This window comes from Lampetra fluviatilis, chromosome 2, assembly GCF_964198595.1.
Source record: "Lampetra fluviatilis chromosome 2, kcLamFluv1.1, whole genome shotgun sequence".
Lineage (NCBI taxonomy): Eukaryota > Metazoa > Chordata > Hyperoartia > Petromyzontiformes > Petromyzontidae > Lampetra > Lampetra fluviatilis.
In genome coordinates, this window is record NC_136276.1 from 29,582,925 (window position 1) to 29,609,013 (window position 26,089).

Sequence of the window (26,089 nt, forward strand, 5' to 3'; positions counted from 1 at the left end):
CGTGACCTCAAATGGACCAATCACACGCGTCCTCATCACTGCTCCCACCCCCCTCCGATGACGTCACCGGTGTTTGGGACACGCATTCCTCGATGATAACCCCTGCGTGACCTTTACACCGAGGAATCTATACACACAGTGGCAGAGGTGTCAATCCATAGGGTTTACCAGTATTCTGTGTACAGGGAAATTGAGTTGTCAGGTCCACACGGTGTACAGCCGTTTTAATACGGGCAACAGCAAAAAAAGTATGTTGTGTTTCTCACTTGTGATGGGTCTTTGTAGAATTAACGTTGAGATTTATAAGGGCACGTGGTGACCAATAAGGTCTGCATTGGTCTGTAATAAGGTTGGCACTGATAAGGGGTTGACAGGTATGCAGTAGTAATAGACGACTTTTCGGGCAATGGGCCCTCTTCATAGAACAGCAGTAACTGTGATACTGCGTTGGCGGTGGTTCACGAGCACAAATAAGAACTCGTCGCATTCGTCAATGGCACTGCCGCTAAAGGAAAGTAGTTGTTCCTGGATAGACTCGCCCCCGCCAAATGAATGTGGAATTTACCACCACTGACTTAGGGCTGTAAACAAGACGTGCACCGTCTCAATGTTTATTTGAGTAGAAAGTCATTCTTGACATTTTTTTTGTTTGTAAAGGGAAACAATAAGAGAAGACGGTTGGGGTTGTTCTATGCTATCAAGAAGGGCCGTTGCCCGAAACGTCGCAGATATTTTTCTTTTAAAGCTGTTGGCGATTGTGTTGTTTTATGGTGCTAGTACAACGCTGCAAATGATAGCAGCATCACCAATCAATGTATGTGTCCACAGGAGCGTTTACAAACCCACAATACACATGGTATGCATTTACATATTTTATTATAAAGTACTGTATATAGTATATATTATTCCCCGTTTCAGTCCCCCGAGTATTCCACGTGCTCCTCCTCACACTCCCATCAGACCCTATTAAACCGACGTCATTACCATGTTTCAAGTAATGTAATAAACATTTCCGGATGTATATCGATAGGCTGGCTACGAGTATGAACAAAACAGTGTGCATTGCTGTGGGTTAGTTGTGACACTAGAGGGGTCAGACGTGGTCTGCATGGGTGGAAATATAATGCCCTTAATCCAGGAAAGCCTCATGCAGTCTCAAGACATCCAACAGGAGGGTCCTGCATTTGGGATGTTTGGCCAACTCCATTTGAGTGGCAGGGAACGAACCAGAGTACAGTACTCGGAGGAAACTCACACACACGAGGGGATAACACTCGAAGCACCACAAATAATCACAAATTAATCTCGCGGTCCAGTGTGTTTGCAAGTGTTACAAATCTGCGTGATCCACCAACCCTTGCCTTCAAAGTGTTGGATTCCAGGTGTGCGCAACCGTGCCGAATATCTTTAGTGTGATGAGTATTCAAAGTGCGGTATCTCGGGTCGTATCAACATATTTTGGATGCTAATTTTGTTATTTAGTTTTTTTTTCTATCTACGTGACTTTACTGAAAGAACCAAAGAGAGTATAGATTCCTGCAGTCACGAAAGCTTCAAATCAAGATTTGTTACTAAACTCCCACGAGGCTTTTTTCAGAGCTCTGCTGCAGTTTTCAGTGCTTGAGTACTGCTGCTGAATATGGTGACAATATTCAGAACATGGCTCGCAGCACGAGGGGAAAATTAGTGGAGAGAAATCCAATATGTATGGATCATGTCAATTAAATGTAAATATTACCTTGAGGCTAACAGAACAAAACAGACGTATTATGTTGAACTTCTTTCACATCGTACATAGCCAAGCGTGCTAACTGGAGGTGCAACAAAATGTATCACGAGACAAACAGCACAAACAAGACAGCACAAATGAGACAAAACTAATTCGTAACACAGATTGACGATTCATCAAATTGCAGAGGAGGTTCACTCATTGCTTGCCGAGTCAAAGCAAAACTCATTCAGAGCCAACATATGGACAAACACACGTGGTTATATATACAGTACAATAATTGTGCGATTGAGTGGCTGTGCTAAAAATTAGAGTTGATCCACGTGCAGACACCACATGTCCTATCGTCTTACGATAGCAAATGGATGATGCATTGTTTCATGAACCGACTCATTTATGCTAGAAGGCACAGGGTATAACATGGACGACTTTGATGTTGGTTCGTTCAGCCCATCTGTTCTGGATTCGACGAGGGGTGGATCAGTACTATGTATGTGTTCAGATGTTGTTAAAGGTAAGGTCAGGGCAAAGTAGTGTCAGGGCTAAGGCCAGAGTAGGGTTAATGCCAGGGCAGGATGAATGTTATGGTTAGGGTTAAGGTCGAGATCAGGGCTAGCTGCTGCCCAGGTGCTTGGTGTGCCGGCCCTGAGCCACAAGGCGGCCGGTAGCTTTGTTGGTGATGTCGACGGTGGCGAAGGCGAGTGTTCGGCCCTGGCGTAAGACGTGAGCGGCGATCACCAACTCCTCGCCCACGCGTGCCGCGCTCATGTACCTGTGGGCACGCACGTGCATCAGTTTCACGATGCACAAAAACGGTTACTTTTTATGCCACGCTCATCCTCACGTTTCATGTTCATACATAATACTCAAGTCATTGTTTCAGATTCATATGTAATGTTAAGATCAGTGATACATTTTTACAGGTGATACTGATGTCAATGATCAATTTAGTGACCCACATTCATACGTGATAGTGAATGCGTTGTCCACCTTCCGTAGGTATTGTTCAAGTCAGTTCCAACGTTGATGCATCAATGTGTGATGTTAACGTTTGCATCACTGGTTGAGCTGTGATGTCCACTGGTCGAATGTCCCATGATCATATATGATATTCAAGTGAATTCCCCACATTCATATGTAAAGGCTCACTGTGTGAGTCAGAAACCTCTGTCCATACGTAATGCTCACTCTGTGAGTCAGTTTCCATGTTTGCAGGTGATGTTCAGTGTGCAAGTCCGTGCGATCCGTCCGTACGTGATATTCATGTCGACGCTAACGCCGGGCGCAGCGCGCTCGGTGGAGAGCAGTGCGGTGGTGGAGACCACGTCGACGAGAGTGGCGGTGAGACCGCCGTGCAGCGTACCGCCGCGGTTCGTGTGCTCCTCGCACACGGGCATCTCGCAAACCACGTGGCCTGGCTCTGCCGACACCACCTCCACCTGCAGGTGTGCACACAAAACAAACATAACAAGCCACCATATACAGTGGCAGAGCTACCGGGTGTGCAGGTGGTGCAACTGTGCCAGGCCCAGGAGCGCACAGGGGCCCAGGTGCTGGCCTATGAAGGAAGCGGGGAGAAGACGGGGATGAGCTTTGGTGGTTGGTCACTGATGGCTTTAGGTTAGGTAATGTAGGGTATTTGCCCAGGATGGTGGCAGATTGTAGTCCTCGGATGACTGGTGGCCCACAAGGCCGTGGGAAGTCATCAACAGAACTGTTGTAGGTATGATTATTTTTTTTAACAAAACACCGCATTCGGTAATGAATGCTGGTCCGCGAAACATGTTTGAGAGTTGCTGAAAGGTTTGGAGCCACTGCTCTGAACGAACCACATTCCTTTCTAATATATTCATTTTAGCAACAACAACAAAACTCTAATTCATCAACAGATTAAAAGAAAAAAATATATAACAGCTGATCTTTCGGGCAATGACCCTTCTTTATCGTGTATGTGCTATAAAGATATTTAGTTTTTTTTTGTTGCGTTTGTGTACCACTTCCAACGCCGTATCACCAAATCAGTTAATCTCAGCTGATTTGTTTGCAGTTCACCTCATCGCCACTGCAGGTCGCTATAAGCCATACAAATCGCTTTTTCCTAAACACGATGATACAGTACATACAATAACAAGCCAGCGACATCGCATATAGCCTACACAGGCTTTTGTAATTGTTTGTGTGTCTTTACGTGAAGGTTGTGTGTGCGTGGTTTGTGTTCGTCTGTGTATGCAAATGTCCTATTCTGCACCATATAAGCACAATCACCGCACAATTGCAATGCATACACAGACATGCACAATTACAGTAACATACACACCAACGCAATTACACGAACACATACACACCTCAACACACAGCTAATCACACACATAGCTCAACATTACATACATGCACATTTGCACACATGCATACATACATACATAATTACACACACCGTACACACTGAATTGCACGCATACACGATTACACACACTCACACCCCATACATGCATTTACAATGCACCAGAGGTGGGACAAAGTCATTGTTATGCAAGTCCAAGTCGAGTCGCAAGTCATCAAATTCATGACTCGAGTCTGACTCGAGTCCAAGTCACATGACTCGAGTCCACATCTCAGAGGTGGGACAAAGTCATTGTTATGCAAGTCCAAGTCGAGTCGCAAGTCATCAAATTCATGACTCGAGTCTGACTCGAGTCCAAGTCACATGACTCGAGTCCACATCTCAGCAATGCACACACATTACATAGCACATGCGTCTTTACACGCCTCACGGTTACACTACACAATACACATCTCACACATGTACACTGCACACACCTCACACATTCACCTCTCAAGTCATATTCCACACACACACAGCTCAAACACATTGCACTGCATGCATCTCTCACACACACCACCTCACACACAATAGTTATAGGGCGAACACACAGGCACACATCAAACTGCACGCGGACACTACAGCGCCCCCAGTTCGAGGTCGAGTCCTTCACACACAGGGACGTTAGCCACGCCGACTCCTGCCATGACCTCCCAGGCCCCACGCAAAGTCACACGCGTGTTCACTCACTCACGTTAACCCTCACACACGTTAACCCTCACACGCGTCAACCCTCACACGCGTCAACCCTCACACGCGTCAACCCTCACACGCGTGTACACTTATACGAGCAATGCCACGGCCTACATCTCCACTGCGCTCCTTCATTCAAGTGGTGGTCATTCCACATTGCTATGGAAAGTCTACAGAACCAATATTATTTAGCTGTTGTTTAATTGTCGTATATTTGCTTATTGTTTATGTTTCTTATCGGTGGCGTTTGCCGTTCAAGCCAGGTTCACTTGAGCACGCGAGCCGGTATAAGGCCTCAGGTGGGGCCCTCGGATAGCGGCTCGGGCGGGAGCGAGGCAACCCTTGGCCGGCGGAGGACGGCAACGGGACGGGGGTGGGGGGTCGGAAGTTAAAGAAGCGGAAACGCCGTGGCACTGTCGGGGAGAGCGAGAGGGAGAAGGGGAGCGAGGTCGCACCTTTCTGAGCACGTTGTCAAATCCCGGACTCTCGCACATCGCGCTCATGACCTGGCGCATGGTGCGGAGCAAAGCGACGCCGGTGGTTGCGGCCATCGCTGCTGCTGAGTGACCGGCTGACGTCACTGGCAGCCGAATCGATTCCGTCCGAACGATTCCAACGTTGACGATGATTCGACGCGATCGATTCCACGTGGTTTTCTCGCAAGCTCTCTCTCCCCCCGTAACACATTTTTTTATGTACTGTATATAGTTTTCAATCGTGCTTATTCTAATGCTTGGATGTTACTGTTGTGAAGACGTGCAGAGAGGAGTCCAGCACACGTGAGTAAACAGTCTTAGTTATTTTATTCAGCCGCACACAACACGTAGGAAGACTTCACCCAATAACGCCGCAACTTTTGTTGGGCCATCCTGTAAATCCCTTTCACCCTCCCCTATTAACCCGCATCAGACCATCAATAGGCAGATGCGCGCATGAGCGGGGAATCAAGGACAAGCCACAGTTGTGCGAATGTGGCCATGCAAGCCAAACTATAGACCTTAGAGTGAACCCATAGAATCTGAAAAGATCCATGGAGACACATGAAGACCAATAGAAACTTATCGATACCATTAAAGACAAGGCACAGTAGTTGCATCCAGCAATTACCAGCGAAACGTCGTACTCAAATTGTAAATGTTGTGGTTTCACGCTTCAACACACCGGTGGGCTAAAGCAGTGAACTATTTGTCTTTTGTCAACGTGACACTTTTTTTACTGATTGGCCGTGTCGGGTGGTGGAGGGTTACGACACATTTATAAATAACGCGATCTAAACCCAAAAATCGTTGATTATGAACAATATTGGTCGCGAAAGGCTACGTGTTAGATGCATCCAGCTATGTTGAGTCTATGGGTAGTGTTGAGTCTATGGGTAGTGTTGAGTCTATGGGCAGTGTTGAGACTATGGATAGTGTTGAGTCTATGGGTAGTGTTGAGTCTATGGGCAGTGTTAGTCTATGGGCAGTGTTAGTCTATGGGGAGTATGCATGTATGTTAAACATCTTTCGCACCGTACGTAGTCAACCGTGCTAATCGGTGCTCCTGCTATTTTACGAGAACGATCCGTGGTTTAGGGTGAGCACAGCGGCAGCCTTAAAACACATAAACTATTGTACATTAAAAGTACAGCAGGCACCTTTCGTCAAGAACCCCGCTGCACTCATTCTAACAAACGAGGTCTAAAGTGGCCGTAAACGAAACACGTGTGAATAAAACCAAACTACAAAATATATGAGCCACCATAAAAAAAAAAGTTAGGTACAAGTGTGAGTAAGATCTAGACAGTATTTTTAGTCATACAGTGATATAGGTCTAACAGTACGGCAGTAGTTTAAGTCCCGAAGTAGTTTTATCATTAAATCAATCATAGTTTTTTTGTTTACACGGAATCACATTTTGCCAGTGATCCGGATATTTGCAAAGGAGATCCTTGGAGCATCAGCAGAGAACAAGAACACAGCATCAACGTGATGATTGTGACATTGTAACATCAACATCTATCGGTTTCGTTATTTATAGCTGATTGTTATATTGCTACTGATAAAAGTAAATTACTGTACGGTACTAAACCTCTCCCCCCCCCCCCCCCCGTTGATGGAGCGCAGACTGCATTGGTGCATAGTTTGGGTTTCAGGCCACAGTCGAACTATTGTGGCTTGTCTTTCATTTACCTATGGGGTTCTATTGCTCTGTATGTGTCTCCATGGATCTCTTCAGGTTCTGTGGGTTCACTCTAAGATCCATAGTTTGGGTTGCAGTCCACAGTCGCACTATTGTGGCTTGTCTTCAATTTATCTATGGGTTTCTATTGCTCTTCATGTGTCTCCATGGATCTCTTCAGATGCTGTGGGTTCACTTTAAGGTCCATAGTTTGGGTTGCAGGCCACGGTCACACTATTGTGGCTTGTCTTTCCTTTATCTATGGGTTTCTATTGCTCTGTATGTGTCTCCATGGATCTCTTCAGATTCTGTGGGTTCACTCTAAGATCCATAGTTTGGGTTGCAGGCCACAGTCGCACTATTTTGGCTCGTCATTACCGTAATTGTCCGCTCATGAAGGGCAGACTCCAGTGATTTACTGTATGGTCCGTAGTGTGGGTTACATGGCCACACTGCTATGCCTTGTATTTAATGTATGTCTATGGGTTTGCCATATGCTCCATAGTTTGTATTGCGTGGCCACAGCCACTCCGTGGCTATCATCATCATCATTATTCGCTTTACCAATTGCAGTAATATATTACTTTCAAATAAAGAATGTGGACCTCGTTAAAAAGCATTCAATGAACATGTTTTGTGAAATTCACCAGCCTTTTCCCGACAAAACTTAGCGCCAACTTTTAATAATGAATAAGAATTACATTTTTATAGCGCTTTTCGTCAAGGAACTCAAAGCTGTACAGGACGCAGCAGCAGCAGACATTCAGCATAAATATGATATCAATGCATTTAAAAAATGATTTACTAAATGAACTAAACATTTAGTAAGTGGAAGCGTATAACTAGGTTTGAAGGCGCATTTTTTTAATGTCCACAGACTCTAGAGATCCCTCTGATATTTTGTGGAAGAGCGTTCCATAGCCTGGGAGCTACACGGGAAAAATCTCGGTCACCCATAGACCGAAACGTCGACTTGGGAATGCAGAGAAGATCTGCATCCTCAGATCTTAAGGTACCTTGACAGGACATATGAGTGCAGCATGTCAATGATGTAGGCTGGGGCAATATGGATTACTGCTCTGTCTTGTGGTTGTTATTGTTTGACTTGCATCCTACTGGGCTTTTTGCACAGAGCGTTGATATACGGTGCTTTTTCTCGAAGACTTTGCTGTTTTTTCCTGGATTTTTCTCTTTGCGCCTAGTCACTTTAAGATGTTTTCATGTTTTTGTTTGTTGCAGTTGCACCCGATTCAAGAGCCGAATGGCTCCCAGGGCTATACCAAATAAATGAAACTGAAAATTGAAACTGAAAGTTAACAATAGGATTTTAAATTGTATTCTTTGTGAAACTGGAAGCCAGTGGAGGTAGGCTAAAACGGGTGTAATATGATGTGAAAGTGTTCTGGTTAACACCCTAGCAGCCGCATTCTGAATATCCTGCAAATTGCTTGGCACCTTCTTATCCACGCTAGGGAGTAAGACATTACAATAGTTTATGCGAGATGATATGTATTAATATTTCAGTTTTTCCCCAGAAAACTCACGGCATGCAATTAATAATATATTACATCCCTATGTCAGTCCACTGCTGGATGACGGCCTGCCGATGTCGTGGGGTGTTTGACCATACTTCACGCTGATCAGTGCTGGGGTTGGTGATGGAGGAACCACAAAACCAGTGGGGATATCACTCGCCACTAATGTTAGCCGGCGATATCAGAACCGGTTCTTTGCGAACCTCAGTCATCTCTCCTTGCCAGACACACACCCCCTCACCATGTCTGTAAACAGGAAATTCCTCGGAGACAAACGAAACCACGGCATTACAAGTACAGTATCAGGTTATACCACATGTATTTCACGGAAACATCATATGCATCACCTACGTTGACTGCTGTACATGTGTTTTTACGAGAAATTACGCATCTGTGCGCTGTCAGGTGATACTTGGCGTATACACAAAATTGAACCCCCACCCTACAGCCGACATAGTCTGTTGAGGCAAGCACTGTTAGCGAGCACCTGTTAAGGCCGGACTGGCACCATAACGAGGTGGTGTGCCCAGAACCATTAGAAGAAAGCGTTCGATCACTGCATCGATCAGAAAATTGAATAAATATGACAAGTGCACAAAGAAGCTTGGAGTGATGCACCTGAACTTCGGGCTGCATGTGCTGCCGAGAGTGTATTTACCAATAATAACACGTGCTACACAAAGACGAGCACACGGGCGATGAGTTTAGGATTTGCACGTTTTGGATTTAGGATTTTAATGGACAATTTCCGTTCTTTTTTGGATTTTAATATAATTTTACAAAGTGTAATTTAACGTCCCTTTACACAACAAGTGACAGGGCATGAAAATAAAAGAGGTAATTTCCCATGAGGTACTTTCGGATCAATCTGAAGTGAAATTTTTCCGATCTCCCGAATTTTAGTATTTAGACTCTTTTTTTGTTATGTATTCGAAAATCGGAAACTACCCCAATCACCACATATAAGAGTTGCTTCATAGTTAACACAAATTTGGGAGTGACTGGTTCCTGCCGATACTGGAATATAATCCTAATTGATTGACCAATGTCTTAGTTTAGTCGACGACAATCAGTGTAAATTTTCAGTTGAAGTCATAACGTGTGGATTTCATTTAAACAATCTTGACAAGGTAGTTATTCTGGACTAGGTATGTAAACATTCATACGCCCTACCACGATTTAGATCAATTGGCTTGAGTAATAATCGAGACTAAATTCAAGAATTGATTCCTTTTTTTATTTTGTTCCTTGTGAAGTGGGCCCAAGTGCACCTTTCTTAACAATGTGTTTTTTTATTTAAGCTATGTACTCTATAAAATAGTTAATGTGCAGGTGCTGGGATGCTTGTGCACTGCTCGACAAACCCAGCGACCTGAGTTCCATTTGAACTCACAGCCAACATCGGTCCTGGCCCTCTCCCAGATCGACTCGGCATTAAACGAGGAGCTGGCACGGTGTGTAAACATCAGCACTGGGGAGATAAAGGCGGCTCGGCATGGTGCTGCCCCCCCCCAATTCCTCGTGTGCCGTGCCGGCCTTAATAAGCGCTTACTAACAGCACAGCCCCCCAAAAGTCTAGAGGCTTTTGGGGACAGGGGATCTTTGTCAGTGTTGCGTAATGCGACCTCGTCAAAGGTCGCGCTCAGTACACACAAAGTGCTTGCCACAAATGAACCACAGTACCTTGCTGATCTCGTCACGGAGTTTAAACCCTCACGCGAACTCCGATCATTCTCGCAGCAAAGGGCTTTTGACTAGCCATCAAACAAAGACGATCACTGCATTGATCGCTTTCAGATGCGGTTCTGCGGCCGCCTGGAACGCTCTTCCGATATTAGGAAGCCACTGGAGCGTTGCTCTTTTACAACTAAATTGAAAACTTTTATTTAGAACTGCTTTTTGTGTTTAGTTTGTTGTCCTTCCTCCCCACCTGCCATTATCACGGTTGGCTGCGTACGGTGTAAAATAATGTCAAAATGCAGTACATACATAGGTGGCAGATTTTTGATGAAGATGTTCCCTAATCCTTACGTTCCTCTTTCTGTCCCTCAGTATTTCCCTACGGCCGACCTGGCACGTGGAGGTCTTCATTCAGCAGTGCATTTTACAAAGGGTTGAACATTACAGTTATCATTACACGTGTCACTCATGTACGCACTGCAGTGGCATCACTGAGTGAGCACAAGGAAGTTGTCAGGGCTAGTGGTTCAGCAAAGGGTTAATTATTTGGGCCTAACCTTCGCCTTACCCACACCAACACCGATGATTTCATCTGTCGGATACCACGTATGTATTTTGAAGTTCTTTCGCACCGTACAGTGCTAATCGGAGGTGCAAACGCCATAAAGGTTAATGTGAGGTGAGGGCTGGGCTGTCTTGTGTGTTTTATTACCGGTTTCATGTTAGCAACACTCTTTAATTGCCACATTCTTTGGGTCTTTCGGTAAAGTCACGTAGATGGGTTCAAATAAAATAACAAAAAACTACGTTTCGTGTGTTGCGATCGAAACGTCGTAATTTTTTGTTATTTTCTTTGAACCTATCTACGTGACTTTACCAAAAGACCGAAATAATACGAATTCCTGCAGTCACGAAAGCTTTAAGTCAAGAATTGCCACATAGTTTATGAAGTTGGGAGTAACTGGTTTCCGTAGATACAGGTAATAAAATAATTTACTGTGTTAGTCATTCTTAGTTGAGTGGACAACACTCTAGAACGTTTAGTTAATTTATAATCTGGATTTCATGTCGTCATTATTTAATCTGGTCGACTAAAATAGTTAGGCTAGGTCAGTGTGGGCTGTACCTGGACCGGTTCACAGATGACTACTCACGACAGATTTGACCAGTCGCCGCGAATCGAACTCTGGGTCGCCGTCTTAATAGCACCACCGCCCCATCTCGACCCTTATTCATAAGCCGTTGTGTTACAGACACACGAGTGGGAATTCCATTGAGATTTGACCTAAATCTATTATTGTTCTTCGAGGTATTTTATTCTACGAAGAGATGTTAACTACCTCGCATGGTATACAGGAGGTGGTGGGTTCAATCCCGACCCTGATGCCTGTATATTTGGAGTTTGCATGTCTCTTACTCCCCGTGGTCGCGTGGATTTTTCTCTGGATCCTCCGGTTTTCCCCCTCCACATTTCGAATCAACACCACGCGTTTAGAGTATTTGGTTGCTATACATTTCACATGATAAGCCACTTCGTTGAGCTATCATTTGTGATAGCCAGGTCGCTTCTGAAAAAGAGTCATCTGCAGGTCAGTGGGCCATGCCTGGTAACATTTAAAATATTGTTTAAAGCAGCGTTGTGACGCCAGTTTGGGTTTTTGCCATCACGTGCAAGCAAGAAAGCTTTTGTACAGTACACGGTACAGTGGACAGGTAGCATCACCAAAGTTTCAGATCGAATAAAATATATATCCATTGCATTGTCTAATTTAAGAGCCGAACTCTACGACCCTTAGTGCAAGCAGGTAGGTACGTCTATGGGCCAGATTAGAAATTCATACCATACAAGGGGGCAAACACCTTTATTATCTTCTTGGTTCTTTCGGTAAAGTCACGTAGAAGGGAAGTAATAAAAAGTAATAAAAGAATAAAAGTAATAAAATAAAATAATAAAAATTAAACATACTATTATATTATATTACTTTATTATGTTTTATTTTTATTATTACTTCCCTTCTACGTGACTTTACCGAAAGAACCAAGAAGATGAATCCCTGCAGTCACGAAAGCTTTAAATCGACCTTTATTATCGATTTATTTACATGGCTAATGAGAGTTCATTATTTTATAACCCACTCATTTCATATGGTTATCACGCAATTCAATAGTTATCGGCCAGATCAATACATTATAACGTCTAAAGGTGTGCCACCTCAGGTGGGACGGACAGGTGAAATCAGAATCTTTATACTGGAGGAACCCGATGACCCATGAAGCTCTTTTACAGCAAGTTCCAACAACAAACAACGTTGAGCCAACGTTAGCATGTGGTCCTAATTGTTGGGCCAAGTGGTTTTTAACCTTTACTGTAGCCTTGCACCCCTTTGGTTCTCAATCTTAAAAAAGTACGTTAATAATGATATAGTTTTAATGAAACAAAGGAGTTGTACTTACGTGCCCGTGTTTCATTTGTGTTTCGATGATTTACCTTAAAAAAAAAATCTGCCCATGCCTCGCATCCTCCAACAAAGGGCATCTCTTTAACACGTAGCAGGCTTTCGCGACCAATATTATTCATAATATAGGTTTTTGGGTCAGATCGCGTTATTTATAAATGTGTCGTAACCCTCCACCACCCGACACGGCCAAACAGTAAAAAATGTATCACGTTTTTCAAAGGACAAAATAATTAACTTCTTTAGCCCACCGGTGTGCTGAAGAGAGAATAAACAGCATTTTAAAATTTGAGTAGTACGACGTTTCGCTGATAATTACAATCAGCTTCATCGGGCAAGAATGGTGGGCATCTCGCACTCCCAGGGGATGCGTGCACCGCAGGTTAAGGACCACTGGTTGGGCCCAACCTGAACCCCAACGTTGTTCCAAGTCCAATGGTGAATTTAGCCAACAATTATGAAACCCACCCACACACGACTCAATAGCGGGGTGAGTGGGTGGGGGGTGTGACAGAGATAGTGTGCGTAATGTGGCCACAGACCGCGACATACCCACCCACGCGTGTCTGGGTTCAGGCTACAGGCGCGCTACCAATCGCCCCCGTCGGCTCAGTTGGGTGAGAGAAAGCACGCTACGTGATGTGTCCACTCTCTCTCTAGAGTCTAGACCGTCAAAAGGAGTTATCTGTGACTGCGTTGTAACGGGAACTGAAGAGCTGGTCACGGGAAGCGAAAAGTAAAAAGGGACGAACTTTGACCCAGAGGCGTGCGGACCAGGAGAGGACTCCGGTCAACAAAGGGGTGAGGGCCTCGGTGTCACAGGTGAGAGGAGGGTCACACCTGGGCGTGTGTGGTGGGGCAGGCCAGCCGTGCCGCGATTCGGTGTGTACCGTGTCGGTGTGCTGGTGCGGTAAGAATAGGACAGGATTCTGGAAGGCCACCAGCAGAGCCGGCCCAGCCACTAAGCGACCCTTGCAATTGCAAAGGGCCCCGTGGCCAGCAGAGGGCCCCCTAGAGTCACTGCTAGCTAGTGGGTGAAAAAAATCATACATCAAAGGGGCCTCTAACCAAATTTTGCTTAGGGCACCCAAAGGTCTAGGGCCGGTTCTGGCCACCAGTGTTGCTTTCACGCAGTCCCGGCTCCGAATGATGATGATGAAACCATGAATGACGAAATCAGGTGTGATTGATGTTTATAAAGCAAGGAATTTGAATGACGCACTCCTAGAATACCGCGTGGCTGATCGGATGTGGAAAACAAACTTTAGTTTATTATGTGGAGGGACGGATGGATATGTGGCGTCTTGTCTGCGTATTGATGTTGTCTGTGCAGTGATTGTTGTGTGTCTTGTGGGAAGCGGGAGGGTAATGGTCAGCGCGTCGCGCTTCGAACGTTGGCGATCCGAGTTTGATTCCCACTCACGGGCAGCAACCAGTGACGGATTTCACGATGTCACACGATGTGTGTTCCTGGGTAGTAAGGGACCGTCCATAAATGACGTCACGCACCTGGGGGGGGGGGGGGTCAGACATTTGTGACGATGTGTGACGAGGGGGGGGGGTTGAGAAATGTGACGTCACATCAAAATGCGCAACTTTAAATAAATATAGACAACACGTTAGACTTAATTAAATATACTTTTTAATAAATGTTTTTTCCTACAACATCAGAGTGCAGCGCCACATTAAATACGCACTACAATGACAATAGTTTAAAGCGATTTGAAGCATGTTTTATTTTCAAAATGGAAATATGGTTTTGGGGCAGAGCTTTGTGACGTCATTTGAGGGGGGGGTCTGACTTTTTGTGACGCCGTGTGACGAAAGGGGGGGGGGGGGGGTCAAAAATCGTCCAAAATCGCGTGACGTTATTTATGGACGGCCTCTTACCTATCTGAACCGGTTCCTGGGCCTCCCCGAGATCGACTCGACTATCGTCGACACGTGGAGAGGCCTTGAACAATGGCCTCTCTCCACTGGTAATTTAAGTACAATTCTGTACTTTTTTAATTGTACTATAGCGGACACTGTTACCATCCAGACGTGTTTTGTTTCCCCTGCGTTCACTGTGTTACGTTGAATAGCGATGTTTTTTCATGTAAAGTTTGGATCTTGTCATAAACGTTGCACGATTGAATTATAATGAATTCAAATCGTACAATGCTGTGATGTAATTAAAGCTGTCATCATCAGCCGCTGTCAGCAGCTTTCGCGCCATGTGTTTATTATTACATAAACCCCGCGCACGGTTTACTTGTTTAATTACTCGTTGCCCCCCCTACCCACCTGCTCGAGAATTATGTCATGTTTACGGTAAGCCCTCGGTTAACGCGTTTTCACCTGAACGTGCGTTCAATAACGCGTTTTTTCCATGAGGGAATACTTTTCGCACAACGTGGAACGCCCTCCCCCCCCCCGTTATAACGCGCATTGCCCACCACTATGGGAACCTCATTTGCCAGTAAAAATATGATAATTGGTTTTTTACCCTTCTATCTGGCAACAAAACTGACACCTTTTTACAAGGAGTCATGTTTGCATAGACCGCAATGCCTGCAGTCATAATACAAACAAAAGAACATAACTCTGATAATGCCCACCGTTATAAGGGGCCGTCCATAAATTACATCACGCGATTTTGGACGATTTTTGACCCCCCCCCTCGTCACACGGCGCCACAGAAAGTCAGACCCCCCCCTCAAATATGACGTCACAAAGCTCTGCCCCCCCCCCCCAAAAAAAAAAAACATGCTTCAAATCGCTTTAAACTATTGTCATTGTAGTGCGTATTTAATGTGGCGCTGCACTCTGATGTTGTAGGAGAAAACATCAAAAAGTCGATTTAATTAAGTAGAACGTGTTGTCTATATTTATTTAAAGTTGCGCATTTTGATGTGACATCACATTTCTCAAACCCCCCCTTCGTCACATAGCGTCACAAACGTCTGACCCCCCCCCCCCCCCAGGTGCGTGACGTCATTTATGGACGGCCCCTAACGCGCAATGCGCACCGTTATAACGCGCAGCCAAGCGGTAGGGTCCAGTACGTGGAATTGTATAGTAACGCGGCGCTTAACGTGTTTTCTTCAGTTCGCCTAGTGCCGCTATTTTAGGCTTAAAATATTAAGGACCCTGTACTCGTTCCATGTGTAGTGGGTTCTTAAGACGGCGTAGACACTTGGTAGAGGCAACGCTACTTTATTACAAGACGTAGCTTAACACGATACAATCTTTACACTTGAAGGGGTAACGGCCCCTTCACCCGTTGCTAGCTGGGGAGATATGCCCTCGGCTAACTCGCCTTAGCTTCTAGCTATTGTCCCGGGTCCTCCGGCTAAGAGGGTCCTAAGGGAGGCTAGCTGACCTGACCCTGGTCACGGTACAGGTCTCGACCGCCAGCCACACAGACCCGGCCCTGATAAGGACATCGGGCTCCAAGGTTTCCCGGGTCGCACCACTGGCTCGCTCTGCCCGGCCTTGAGAAGGACGGCGGGTCAGAGGAGTCCCAGGGTCCTATTTAGCCGGTCTTCTGTCTTCACTGGCTCTTCTGTCTTCTTTGACACAACTCCCCGAACCCTCCCGGGTCTGGCCTTTTATCCTGCTCCGTGGCTTGCTCCGCCTTAGCCACGCCCCCCTTCCCGAACCTTCCACCAGGTTCTGGAAGGGTGACGTCATTCCCCCACAGCCCCCTCGTTCCAGGAGGATCCGTTTTCCCGGCTGACTGTTTCCGCCTTAGGTCATCCTCCCCTGGTACTGGCTCACCCCGTCGACTGTCCCCTATCGGTAAATAGTAGCTATACCCCAGAGACGGTGTGCATTCGCCCAATAACACCGTTACACATGCAACATTGATGTTTAGTTGCTGAGTCTGGCAACTGGCTTAACAGGATCATCATCTGTGTCATAAATACAATTAATTCAAACGAAGCTTGTGTGCACAAGTTTTAGCGGCGTTGAAGGTGAACTGGAAAACGGCCTCATGTTTTAAATTTTCCATTCCTGTATGCAGAGTATGTAAATTAGCAAGGAAGTCTCTATACTGTATAGCACATTACATAAATAGCTAGCTAAATTTAGCAAAACATTCAATGGGATCCATACGAAATTTCTTTATATTAGAAAAATAGGTAAAAAAACAAGATTTTCAATGCACACACTTTTATTTGCACTCTAAAGTAGAAAACTATTTTCACCCCAGAACTGAATGAATTGTGATGTGCTGAATAAAAGTTGATCGGCGGGACCTGGATCGGGTCTTTTTTTAAATGAAATCTTGAATTTTCACGTGAGACGATGAGTCTGTGTAGAAAATGTAAACTCGTTCGTATATCCGAAGATATTAAGCGTCAAAGATTTGAAAGAGTAAAAACATACAACATGGCACGTTCAATAAAAGTGTGTAAATACAATCTCTAACTAGACCCTATGGTGTTAATCCAAACTTTCCACGTGGACTTGCTTCCCTGCACAGGTCATGGTGCCTTGTAGGCTTGATATGCAAACCAAAAACCTATACAGTTCTAAAATGATTTTCAGAAGACACTATCTTTTCCTTCCATATTGCACAACTATTTAGATTTTAGAGCGAGCGAAAGCAGAAGAAAATAAAGTATCAGAGCAGTGATTTTGAACTAATTGAAGGTGAGTTAAATGCAGCGCTATAGTGACATGAAGTGAGGTGTTTTATGACGTAGTTATGTGCAAGAATCACTGCCATTAATATAGTACAAGAGATTCACACTAAATATCGTATATCGAGGTTTCATTGTTTAAGTTAAGAAACTTTTATTTACGTGCAACAATTCCTAAAAAAATATTACAATCGCAAGAAAACGTAAATGTACATCTTTAATATTACAGTTTCCGTCCTAGGACGGGCAAAAGGCTAATTGAAGGTCAGTTAAATACAGTGCTACTTTTGACTTGAAGTGAGGTGTTTTATGACATAGTTTGTGCAAGCATCACTGCCATTAATACAGGACTACAGTGAAATTCAGTGAAATGTTTGATGACATTCTTTCGTGCAAAATTCACTGCCATTAATACAGTGCTAGAGTGAAATTCAGTGAAGTGTTTGATAACACAAGATACAATTATACTCTGCTCAATTTTTTCGTAAATATTACAGCTTCCGTCCTAGGACGGGCAAAATGCTAGTCTATTTAGATTGGTCAATAAAAAGCAAGTTCATAGCTTGCAATTCAAGAACGTACTTTTATAGTACAATTTATATATTTTTAAAAATATGTTATTGGTGCATGGTAGTCCACGATTTTTTGGGTGATCTTTTCAGTGATTAGAGGGTCCAGAAAGGTTAGGAACTACTGCATTAGAGGGTTGGTTATGTTTCAGTGTCTTGATTTATTTTGCATTTTCAGCCAGCCGAACCTTTTTGCTCATTTTAAATCAGCATGAAGCTTTGGATGGAATTATTCCCATCATAGGAATATGGAATTTCCACCACTGGCTCAGACCCAATGATATAGACACGAGTGACACTAGTTTGAGCGATGCACTCAAACACCTCGGCGCGAAACTTCTCAACCTGACGCCTGTAACAGGAAATGGACCATGAACTCCGCCCAAAGTGTGGGCAAGTGTGCTGGACGACCACTAGGTTTACTTAGCCATTAATGCAGTAGGGGCACATGTTATTCTTTCCCAGTCCCAAGTGTAGCTATACAGTAAAGGACATCGATCACATCAGATTATCTCGAAGGGCTGTCACGTGGTTAAATAAAGGACGTCAGTCACAAGGTAATGAGTCTCAACAGGAGCTCACCTAGTTAACAAAAAACATAAGAGAATCCCAACGATGCACTCTTGCCTGCTTAAATATAGACCATCACAATCTCAATTGGCTGTTGCCTATTCTTGGTTTTTTCGGTAAAGTCACGTAGAAGTGAAATAATAAAATAATGCAAATATAAAACAATAAAAATTCTCACGACGTTTCGACTTCAACACAAGCAAGCATCATCAGGTGTGAAATCCACAGCAAGAAAATTTGAAATAAGTGGCGGTTTTTCTTAAATACGAGATTCCAATTAAAAAAGGATAAATGTCAATGCGGTCTTGCATGATTAAATAATGGACATGAATCTCAAGAGGTCAACTCAAACGATTATCACATGGCTAACTAAAGGCCATTTTTCATTTCAGGTGCCAGTGCGAGTAGGGTGAGGAGGTGGTTTCGCCGATGGCACCGTTACCGCCCGCCAAGGACACACGGAAGAATTCAGCTTCAAGTGGGACCACGACCCCATCGAGGTCCCCCAGGAGTACCCCCAGCAAGGGAGCTGCCCCCGTGGTCCCATCGCAACGCCGTGCATCCAAGGTAGCAGACGCAGCTGGCCTTGGTGGAGATGATGGCCCTCTTGGAGCAGATGGCTCCCAAAAGGTGGCAGGGAAGAGAGGAACTCATCTGACGTCTCCCCGATATGAGAAAAGCAATGGCAAAGAAGATGCATTGTCTGAGAACAACACTCACGCATCTGGAGATACTTTTAAGCCATGTAGAGAGACGAGAACGGGCATAACAAAGAGTGTTTCACTCGATGACACTCGCGGATTTGAAGACACTTTTAAGAAGTCTAGAGCGCCACGAAGAGCCATTAGCACCAGTGCATCGATGGGTGAAAAAGGAGTTGTTGCTACAAAAAATGCCGCATTAAGAAAGACGCCCAAAGTAGTCTTGGTGAAAAAGTCAGTATCGATAGGCAGCACGAAGCCCGTGGCATCTGCACGGGGAAATCGGAGTGGCTCCTCCGAGGTCTGTGCACCGGGTGTAAGTGGTGATTGTGTTGGAGCATCTTCACCGGTCAGACCAATCAGACAAGCAGCAGCCAGGGCGAGGAGACCAGGAGTGAAGGTTGAAGGTGTTGGTGTTCAGACGGAGACGTCCACCACGAACATTCGCCCAAACTCTCTGCGTGGCTCCCGCAGCACGAGGAGCCCCAGCTGTCGAGATACAGTCGACAATGAAGGAGATGAAGAAGGTGATGATGATGATCGCGATGATGGCAGTGGAGCCTTACCCCAAAGCAAATCAATTGGACGGGTGTCACGGAAATGTCCACCGTCTGGGAAGACGGTCAGACCGGTCAGACAAGCAGCAGCCAGGGCGTGGAGTGGCTCCTCTAAGGTTTGTGCACCGGGTGTAAGTGGTGATTGTGTTGGAGCATCATCACCGGTCAGACAAATCAGACAAGCAGCAGTCAGGGCGTGGAGACCAGGAGTGAAGGTTGAAGGTGTTGGTGTCCAGACCGAGACGTCTACCATGAACATTAGCCCAAACTCTCTGCGTGGCTCGCGTAGCAAAGGTCTCGCAGCTGTGAAGAGGAGCCCAAGCTGTAGATATACAGTCGATAATGATGGAGATGAAGAATCTGATGATGATGATGATGGCAGTGAAGCCTTACCCCAAAGAAAATCAATTGGACGGGTGTCACGGAATTGTCCGCCGTCTTGGAAGGCAAGTGAGAGAGGGGTCCGTCGAAGATGGATTTCGACAGGGCGGAGGGGCCAGATCCCACGTGATGGTGCTGCTCATGCTGCATGCAGGGGCAGAGTTAATGCATTCGTTCTGCATAAACATGACGATGATGAAAATTATTCTACCGACGACGATGACACGGATGATTCTGATGATAATACCACAGCAGAAAAGAGACTGACTCTTAAGGATGTCTTAAATCGCCTGATGATCCAGAAATCCAAGCAGATAATAGTGAGCAAGGTCATAAATGACACTGTCAGGACCATATGGGATGCGGTGAAAGAAGACGGTCAACTTCCAGTCGACAAACTCCTGAACACGGGCAGCTACTACGAGAAGCTTAAGGTAATTATCACATCACTATTAAAAATAATGTATGCTATGAGTTTCCTGCCTGGAAATTAGCGAAGCTCCTCTCTACCCCAACGATAACTCAATTGTTCGTGCCTGTGGGCCGTTGTCACCAAAATAAACTAGATAACTGGCTTAACGGGATTTTCTATGTCACAAATTAATATTGAATTGAATGGTAGAACATTTTTGGACAACATGTAATAGTGACACCGACGAGGTGGCGGTAATGAATACGGAAGACTGACAGCTCATTTAAAATTGCGCTAACTTTTACATTTTTCTTATTATTTCACCAGAATATTCCTGAAATCCAAGAGAATCTAAAAACTCACAATACGTATTATCTTGGCATCTTATTCCATAATTAAGCAAATTACTATTGATGCTCCGAGAGCAGGATGTTGAGTATGAAAATGATAGCTGTCTCTTATTTGCGTTGCAGGCCAACAGGCTTCTCCACGAATCAATTAAAGAATACAATATAGCTACACTTTTTTGGTATTTTTCTCAATGTTATTGCTGTTGCACTATCAGTGTCATATCATATGATGATGATGATGATGATCGTTGTCCGCACAGATCAGTGAGCCGGATGAGTTTGATGTGATGCTGGTGCTGCTGGGGCGGGTGAATCTGGAGGAAGTGCCAGGCCTGGATGGAGCCTTCTACCTCGTCACGCCCAAACGCAATTCTGCTCTCCAGAAATTTGCTGTCGAGAACTTCATCTCACCAGCCAAAATCATCAACGTGCTGAAAAACATTGTCACGGGACTTCTGCCTACGCTTGGTGAGAATACGATTGACGATGGCGGCGATGTTGATGGAGATTCATGATGACGAATCGATGATGGTGATGGATGTTCATAACATTTAGTGCAAAATTTTAGTTTAAGTCAGAAAATAAATTAGCAGCCAATACATCACCTTCCCATTTCTGTCCCTCCACATAAAAAGAGACGTTTTCCACACATAGCATCAGGGAGTGAGTTGATGATGGTTTATAATAATGGTGAGTTTTGGTAATGGTGGTTTATGGCAATGAGCTGATGATGTTGATGGAGGTTTAAGATGAGAAGTCGATGGTGGTGATCACGAGTAGAATACGATGAAGAGGAAAATGAGTTGATGATTATGATAATGCAGATAATGACTGGTGATTGTAATATCGAGTTGATGACAACTGAGTGTAGTTGAGCAGTAATTTTAGGCTGAGTCTACCTAGGCGAAGCCCTCAATGAGTGTTTGATCTAGTTGTGTAACCTTAATAAAAAATCAGTTCACCCTCCACTTCGGTGGTGAATGTGTGTGCGCATGCACCTGCACGGGGCGGGGAGTAGCAGTGTAGTGGTTAGCGCATTGTGCTTAAAACCCAGCGACCCAAGTTCGATTCCCACTCACGGCCAACACCAGTGACGATTTTCTGAACCAGTGGTACTGGCCACCCATCCTCTCATTTGCCGTGCCGGCCTTCATAGGTGCTCGCTAACAGCACTTGCGCCAACAGTCTGTTAAGGCTATACGGGGAATTTTTGTCTTGTTTGTGTATGCAGGGTACAATGCGAGACTAAAGCGTGCGTCGAAAGGATGCCCGGCTGTGACTATTCAGCTGAAGCCTATCGAGGAGGAAGACGATGTGTGTGTGGACTTGGTTCCAGCCATCAAGGTACACAGCTAACATCACTGACAAGTAAACTGGTTCTGGTAGGGACCTCCTGCTTACACCAGCCCACAGGGGATTATTGTGTCCGTCGTGCAGGGAGGGGCTGGGTGGGGAGGGGAGGATGGGGAGGGGCTGGGTGGGGAAGGTGGGGCTGGGTGGGGAGGGTGGGGCTGGATGGGGAGGGTGGGGCTGGGTTGGGGGTGGAAGGGGTGGGGCTGGGTGGGGAGGGGCTGGTCACCCCGTGGTGCCCTTATAAAACTCAACGTTTAACCTACTCACGCCGGCTTGTGCCCGCCCTCACAGTCGGGCATATTGGCGGAATACACCACGCCGCCGTTGACCCTGGCCATTGACCGAGCAACCCAACGTTCCTACCAGCTCCCTCCGCAGGAATGTGTTTCTGGACATCTCCTACATCGACTCAGCATTAAATGTGTAGTATTTAAATATCAGCATGGGAAAGATAAATGTGGCCGGGTATTTATTTTTACAAGAGCACCCCGTTATGAGCCATGCCAAACTGAACAGAACATGCCCACAATGTTTGTGTAGGCCACATGGCAATTTTTGTTTTTGTCTTCTGTGCTCAGGTGCAGAATTCAAGCTGGCCTCCAGCAGCGAAGACCCTCAATACAAGTTCTTGGCTTGGCCGGAAACGCATGGCGAAGTTATTCACGAACAAAAGCTTTTATTTGGTGGGAAAGAAGCCTCCCAGCAATGCAGAAGGTACAGTTGCCTGTCTGTTTCTTTATCAGAGATCATTCAAATTTGTCATCATCATTATAACTGTTAAGTAACTGGCCACTCATCATCCCCCCGTGCCAAAGGTGGTCCGCTAACAGCACTTGCCCCAACAGCTTGTTAAATACTACACCGGGGGACCTTTGTTTTGCAGGAGTAATCGAGGACAAAGCCTGGAGAATATCCTTTTCCGAGGTGGAGAAAGATATTGTGCTGAATCATGGGAACAAGAACACGTGCTGTGAGAAAGGACAGGAGCATTGCTGCAGGTAATTCACCTGTGCACACTCGTTCGTCTTTTGTCCACCAATTCAAGCAAAAAGTCACAGCCGATGTGGCCAGGTGGCTCTCAGGGTATGACGGAATCTGTCCATCGTGAGTGTGAGAATGTTTTATTATTATTATGAAACTATTTAATCTGTATATACCCTTGACATGGAATGGGTATCCATCATGCATCGCTACATGCCTGATACGTAGAGTACACACACGCCTCCTTTTACCCCCATAGTGCACAACCCCCCACTATTTCATACATCGGCTTGAGAAGCGGGCTGTGAAATGTATATTCTCTATAAATACAGACAACGGCATGGGGAGGCCTTCATCCAACAGTCTCGCTTTCATATGGACAAGAATTTAGTGGCAACTATAAATCGATGTCCAAGTTGTGAATACAGCTGCTGGTTTCAGAGCAAAATGAGTGAATTCCACTTGTGCCCTCAGAGAGCTCTCACAGTGGACATGAAAATAATACAGAGCCCCATAGACTTACACAAAGACTCATAGATTTGCAAAATGACCCGTGGCTGTTGACAGTGATCCATAGACTTACAGAGACCAATCGACTCTCAATGTTTTCCATGGTTCATCGCAGTGCGCCACAGTCGCAAAAGTGGAATGTTTTTATTTTCCATTTGTGAGAAAAGGTGATTGTATCTGCCGTGACCATTTTGGATATGATATGGCACTGGTAGGAACCTCCTGGTTACACCAGCCCACAGGGGATTATTGTGTCCGTCGTGCATGGAGGGGCTGGGTGGGGAGGGGAGGGTGGGGAGGGGCTGGGTGGGGAGGCTGGGGCTGGGTGAGGAAGGGAGGGTGGGGAGGGGCTGGGTGGGGAGGGTGGGGAGGGGCTGAGTGGGGAGGGTGGGGAGGGGCTTGGTGGGGAGGGTGGGGACGGTGGGGAGAGGCTGGGTGGGAGGGGTGGGGCTGGGTGGGGAGGGGCTGGTCACCCCGTGGTGCTCTTATAAAACTCAACGTTTAACCTACTCACGCTGGCTTGTGCCCGCCCTCACAGTCGGGCATATTTGCGGAATACACCACGCCGCCGTTGACCCTGGCCATTGACCAAGCAACCCAACGTTCCTACCAGCTCCCTCTGCAGGAATGTGTTTTAAGATACGCTGTTGCCAGAAACCCATCCAGCAGTGGATAGAAAATGGCTGTTGCTGCTGCTGATGATGCTAAATCCAAACTTGTCCTTAACTTGTTTCTGTGACGTACGTGTCCATGCGTGCCTACGTACGTGTACGTCATCAGTTTTTCTTCCAGTTCGGAATAAAAACGAAAATAAAATATCTTTATCGGTACCAAGGCTCCCACAAGGCCATGCAGAAGGGCGTGTAGCACAGTTTGGTGCCAGCTATCGAAGGGTTGCAGTCATGTCGTACACTGTCTTAAAAAAGAATGGCGTTATGCCTCTCGAAATACAATTAACACTGAACCACTTGCATGTTCCGAGATTCAGTAGTGAATGAGACCCACCCTGCAACTTGCAGTCATCTCAGAGTGGAAAGGGTTCATTGCATTGTGTGCGCGTGTCCATGCGTGCCTACAGGAAGGAATGCCTCAAGCTGCTCAAGTGGCTGTTGGAGTCATTCAAAAAGTGCACTCCCAGAATGCGGAACAACCTGTGCTCCTACCACGCCAAGACGGTGTGGCTGCACGCTTGCGCGGACCGGCCCGACGACAGCAATTGGAATTTGAAGAACCGCCTCCTGTGCTTCATCAATCTCCTCAAAGATTTCGCGATGGCTGCCAGGAAGGGCATCCTCTTTCACTTCTTCCTGCCCAAGTACAACCTGTTCGACCAGAAACTCGTAACGGGCTCAAGCCTGAAGCATCTGGAACGGGCCTTATTGAGGGATATACAGAAGCTGAAGGAAGGGCGGGTTTCTGATGTGTTTCTGCAGTAGCAGGTTTAGCTGGTATGTTGACGGGCATCGCCATTGTTGCGGTGGTGGTTTGTGATGTTAGTGGAGCGTTGGTGTGGTTAGTCTGGTGTTACAATGGTGTTAAGTTAGTGTATGGTGCCTCTTTAGCTTGTGTTTCTCATTGCTTCGTAACCCTCGTAAGCCACTACACACTCCATTGTGTTGTTCTTCGCGAACCCTAGCCACTTAATTTCACCTTGCCTCGACTGTTGCCCTGGAACCTGGCCTGTCTTAACAAGTCCACTGCTTGAAACAAATTCAGCGGAGACTTTAATTGTAAAACTATTTACGTGTTTTATTTATATCCGTTGTAGAAGGTTAAGGTCACGTGATCCTTCAATCTCTCCCCTTGACGGGCACAGGGTCCTTTGCGTGACAGTGGCTAAGGATCTGGGGTCTGTATAGCGAAGGTTTTAATTTTATCCATAATGAGAATGCCAGGTGTTAACCAACTTTGAAATTCCAGATATCCTTCAATTTACAACATTTTGCATGAATGCAATTGACAAATTATACATACTTTTTGATTAATTAAATCGAACCAATTTCTCAACCACATTAATTACATACACCCAGCCATCGAATTCACCATGGAGGTGGAAAAGGATGGCAAGCTACCATTTTTGGATGTTCTAATTGAAAAGAGACCAGATGGCTCAATGGGACACTGTCTACAGGAAAGCTACCCATATGGATGCCTACGTAAAACCTGACTCCCACCACCATCCATCCCAGAACAATTCCCTCATCAAAACTCTACACCATAGGACTCTATTTATCTCCGACCATCATCACCTAGCCAGTGAACTGAAACACATTCACCAAGCTCTCAAGATGAATGAATATTTGGACCACACAATCCGTAAAGCTATCACCCAAACCGTTGAGAAAGAACCATCTGAGGACCCAATGTTCTGCCTCACGGCAGGTGTGGGGGTGTGTGTGCACAGGAATTTCCTGTCTGGATGTTGAGTTTGGTCACGTGAC

General features: G+C 45.6%; 2 protein-coding genes across 2 annotated transcripts; one reads left to right on the top strand and one right to left on the bottom strand.

The window, feature by feature from the left end:
• Window positions 1-875: 875 nt before the first annotated feature.
• Window positions 876-5,377, bottom strand: ACOT13 (acyl-CoA thioesterase 13). The gene is made up of 3 exons (XM_078873326.1): window positions 5,258-5,377; window positions 2,984-3,168; window positions 876-2,501 (listed from the first exon to the last, which is right to left on the bottom strand). The coding sequence occupies exons 1-3, from the start codon at window positions 5,351-5,353 to the stop codon at window positions 2,342-2,344; spliced, it is 441 nt and encodes a 146-aa protein (XP_078729452.1). The 5' UTR covers window positions 5,354-5,377; the 3' UTR covers window positions 876-2,341.
• A 95-nt stretch (window positions 5,378-5,472) lies between these two features.
• Window positions 5,473-25,376, top strand: LOC144938306 (uncharacterized). The gene is made up of 7 exons (XM_078866190.1): window positions 5,473-5,581; window positions 18,796-20,476; window positions 21,065-21,272; window positions 22,036-22,148; window positions 22,736-22,871; window positions 23,041-23,155; window positions 24,727-25,376. The coding sequence occupies exons 2-7, from the start codon at window positions 18,833-18,835 to the stop codon at window positions 25,082-25,084; spliced, it is 2,574 nt and encodes an 857-aa protein (XP_078722316.1). The 5' UTR covers window positions 5,473-5,581; window positions 18,796-18,832; the 3' UTR covers window positions 25,085-25,376.
• Window positions 25,377-26,089: the final 713 nt, after the last annotated feature.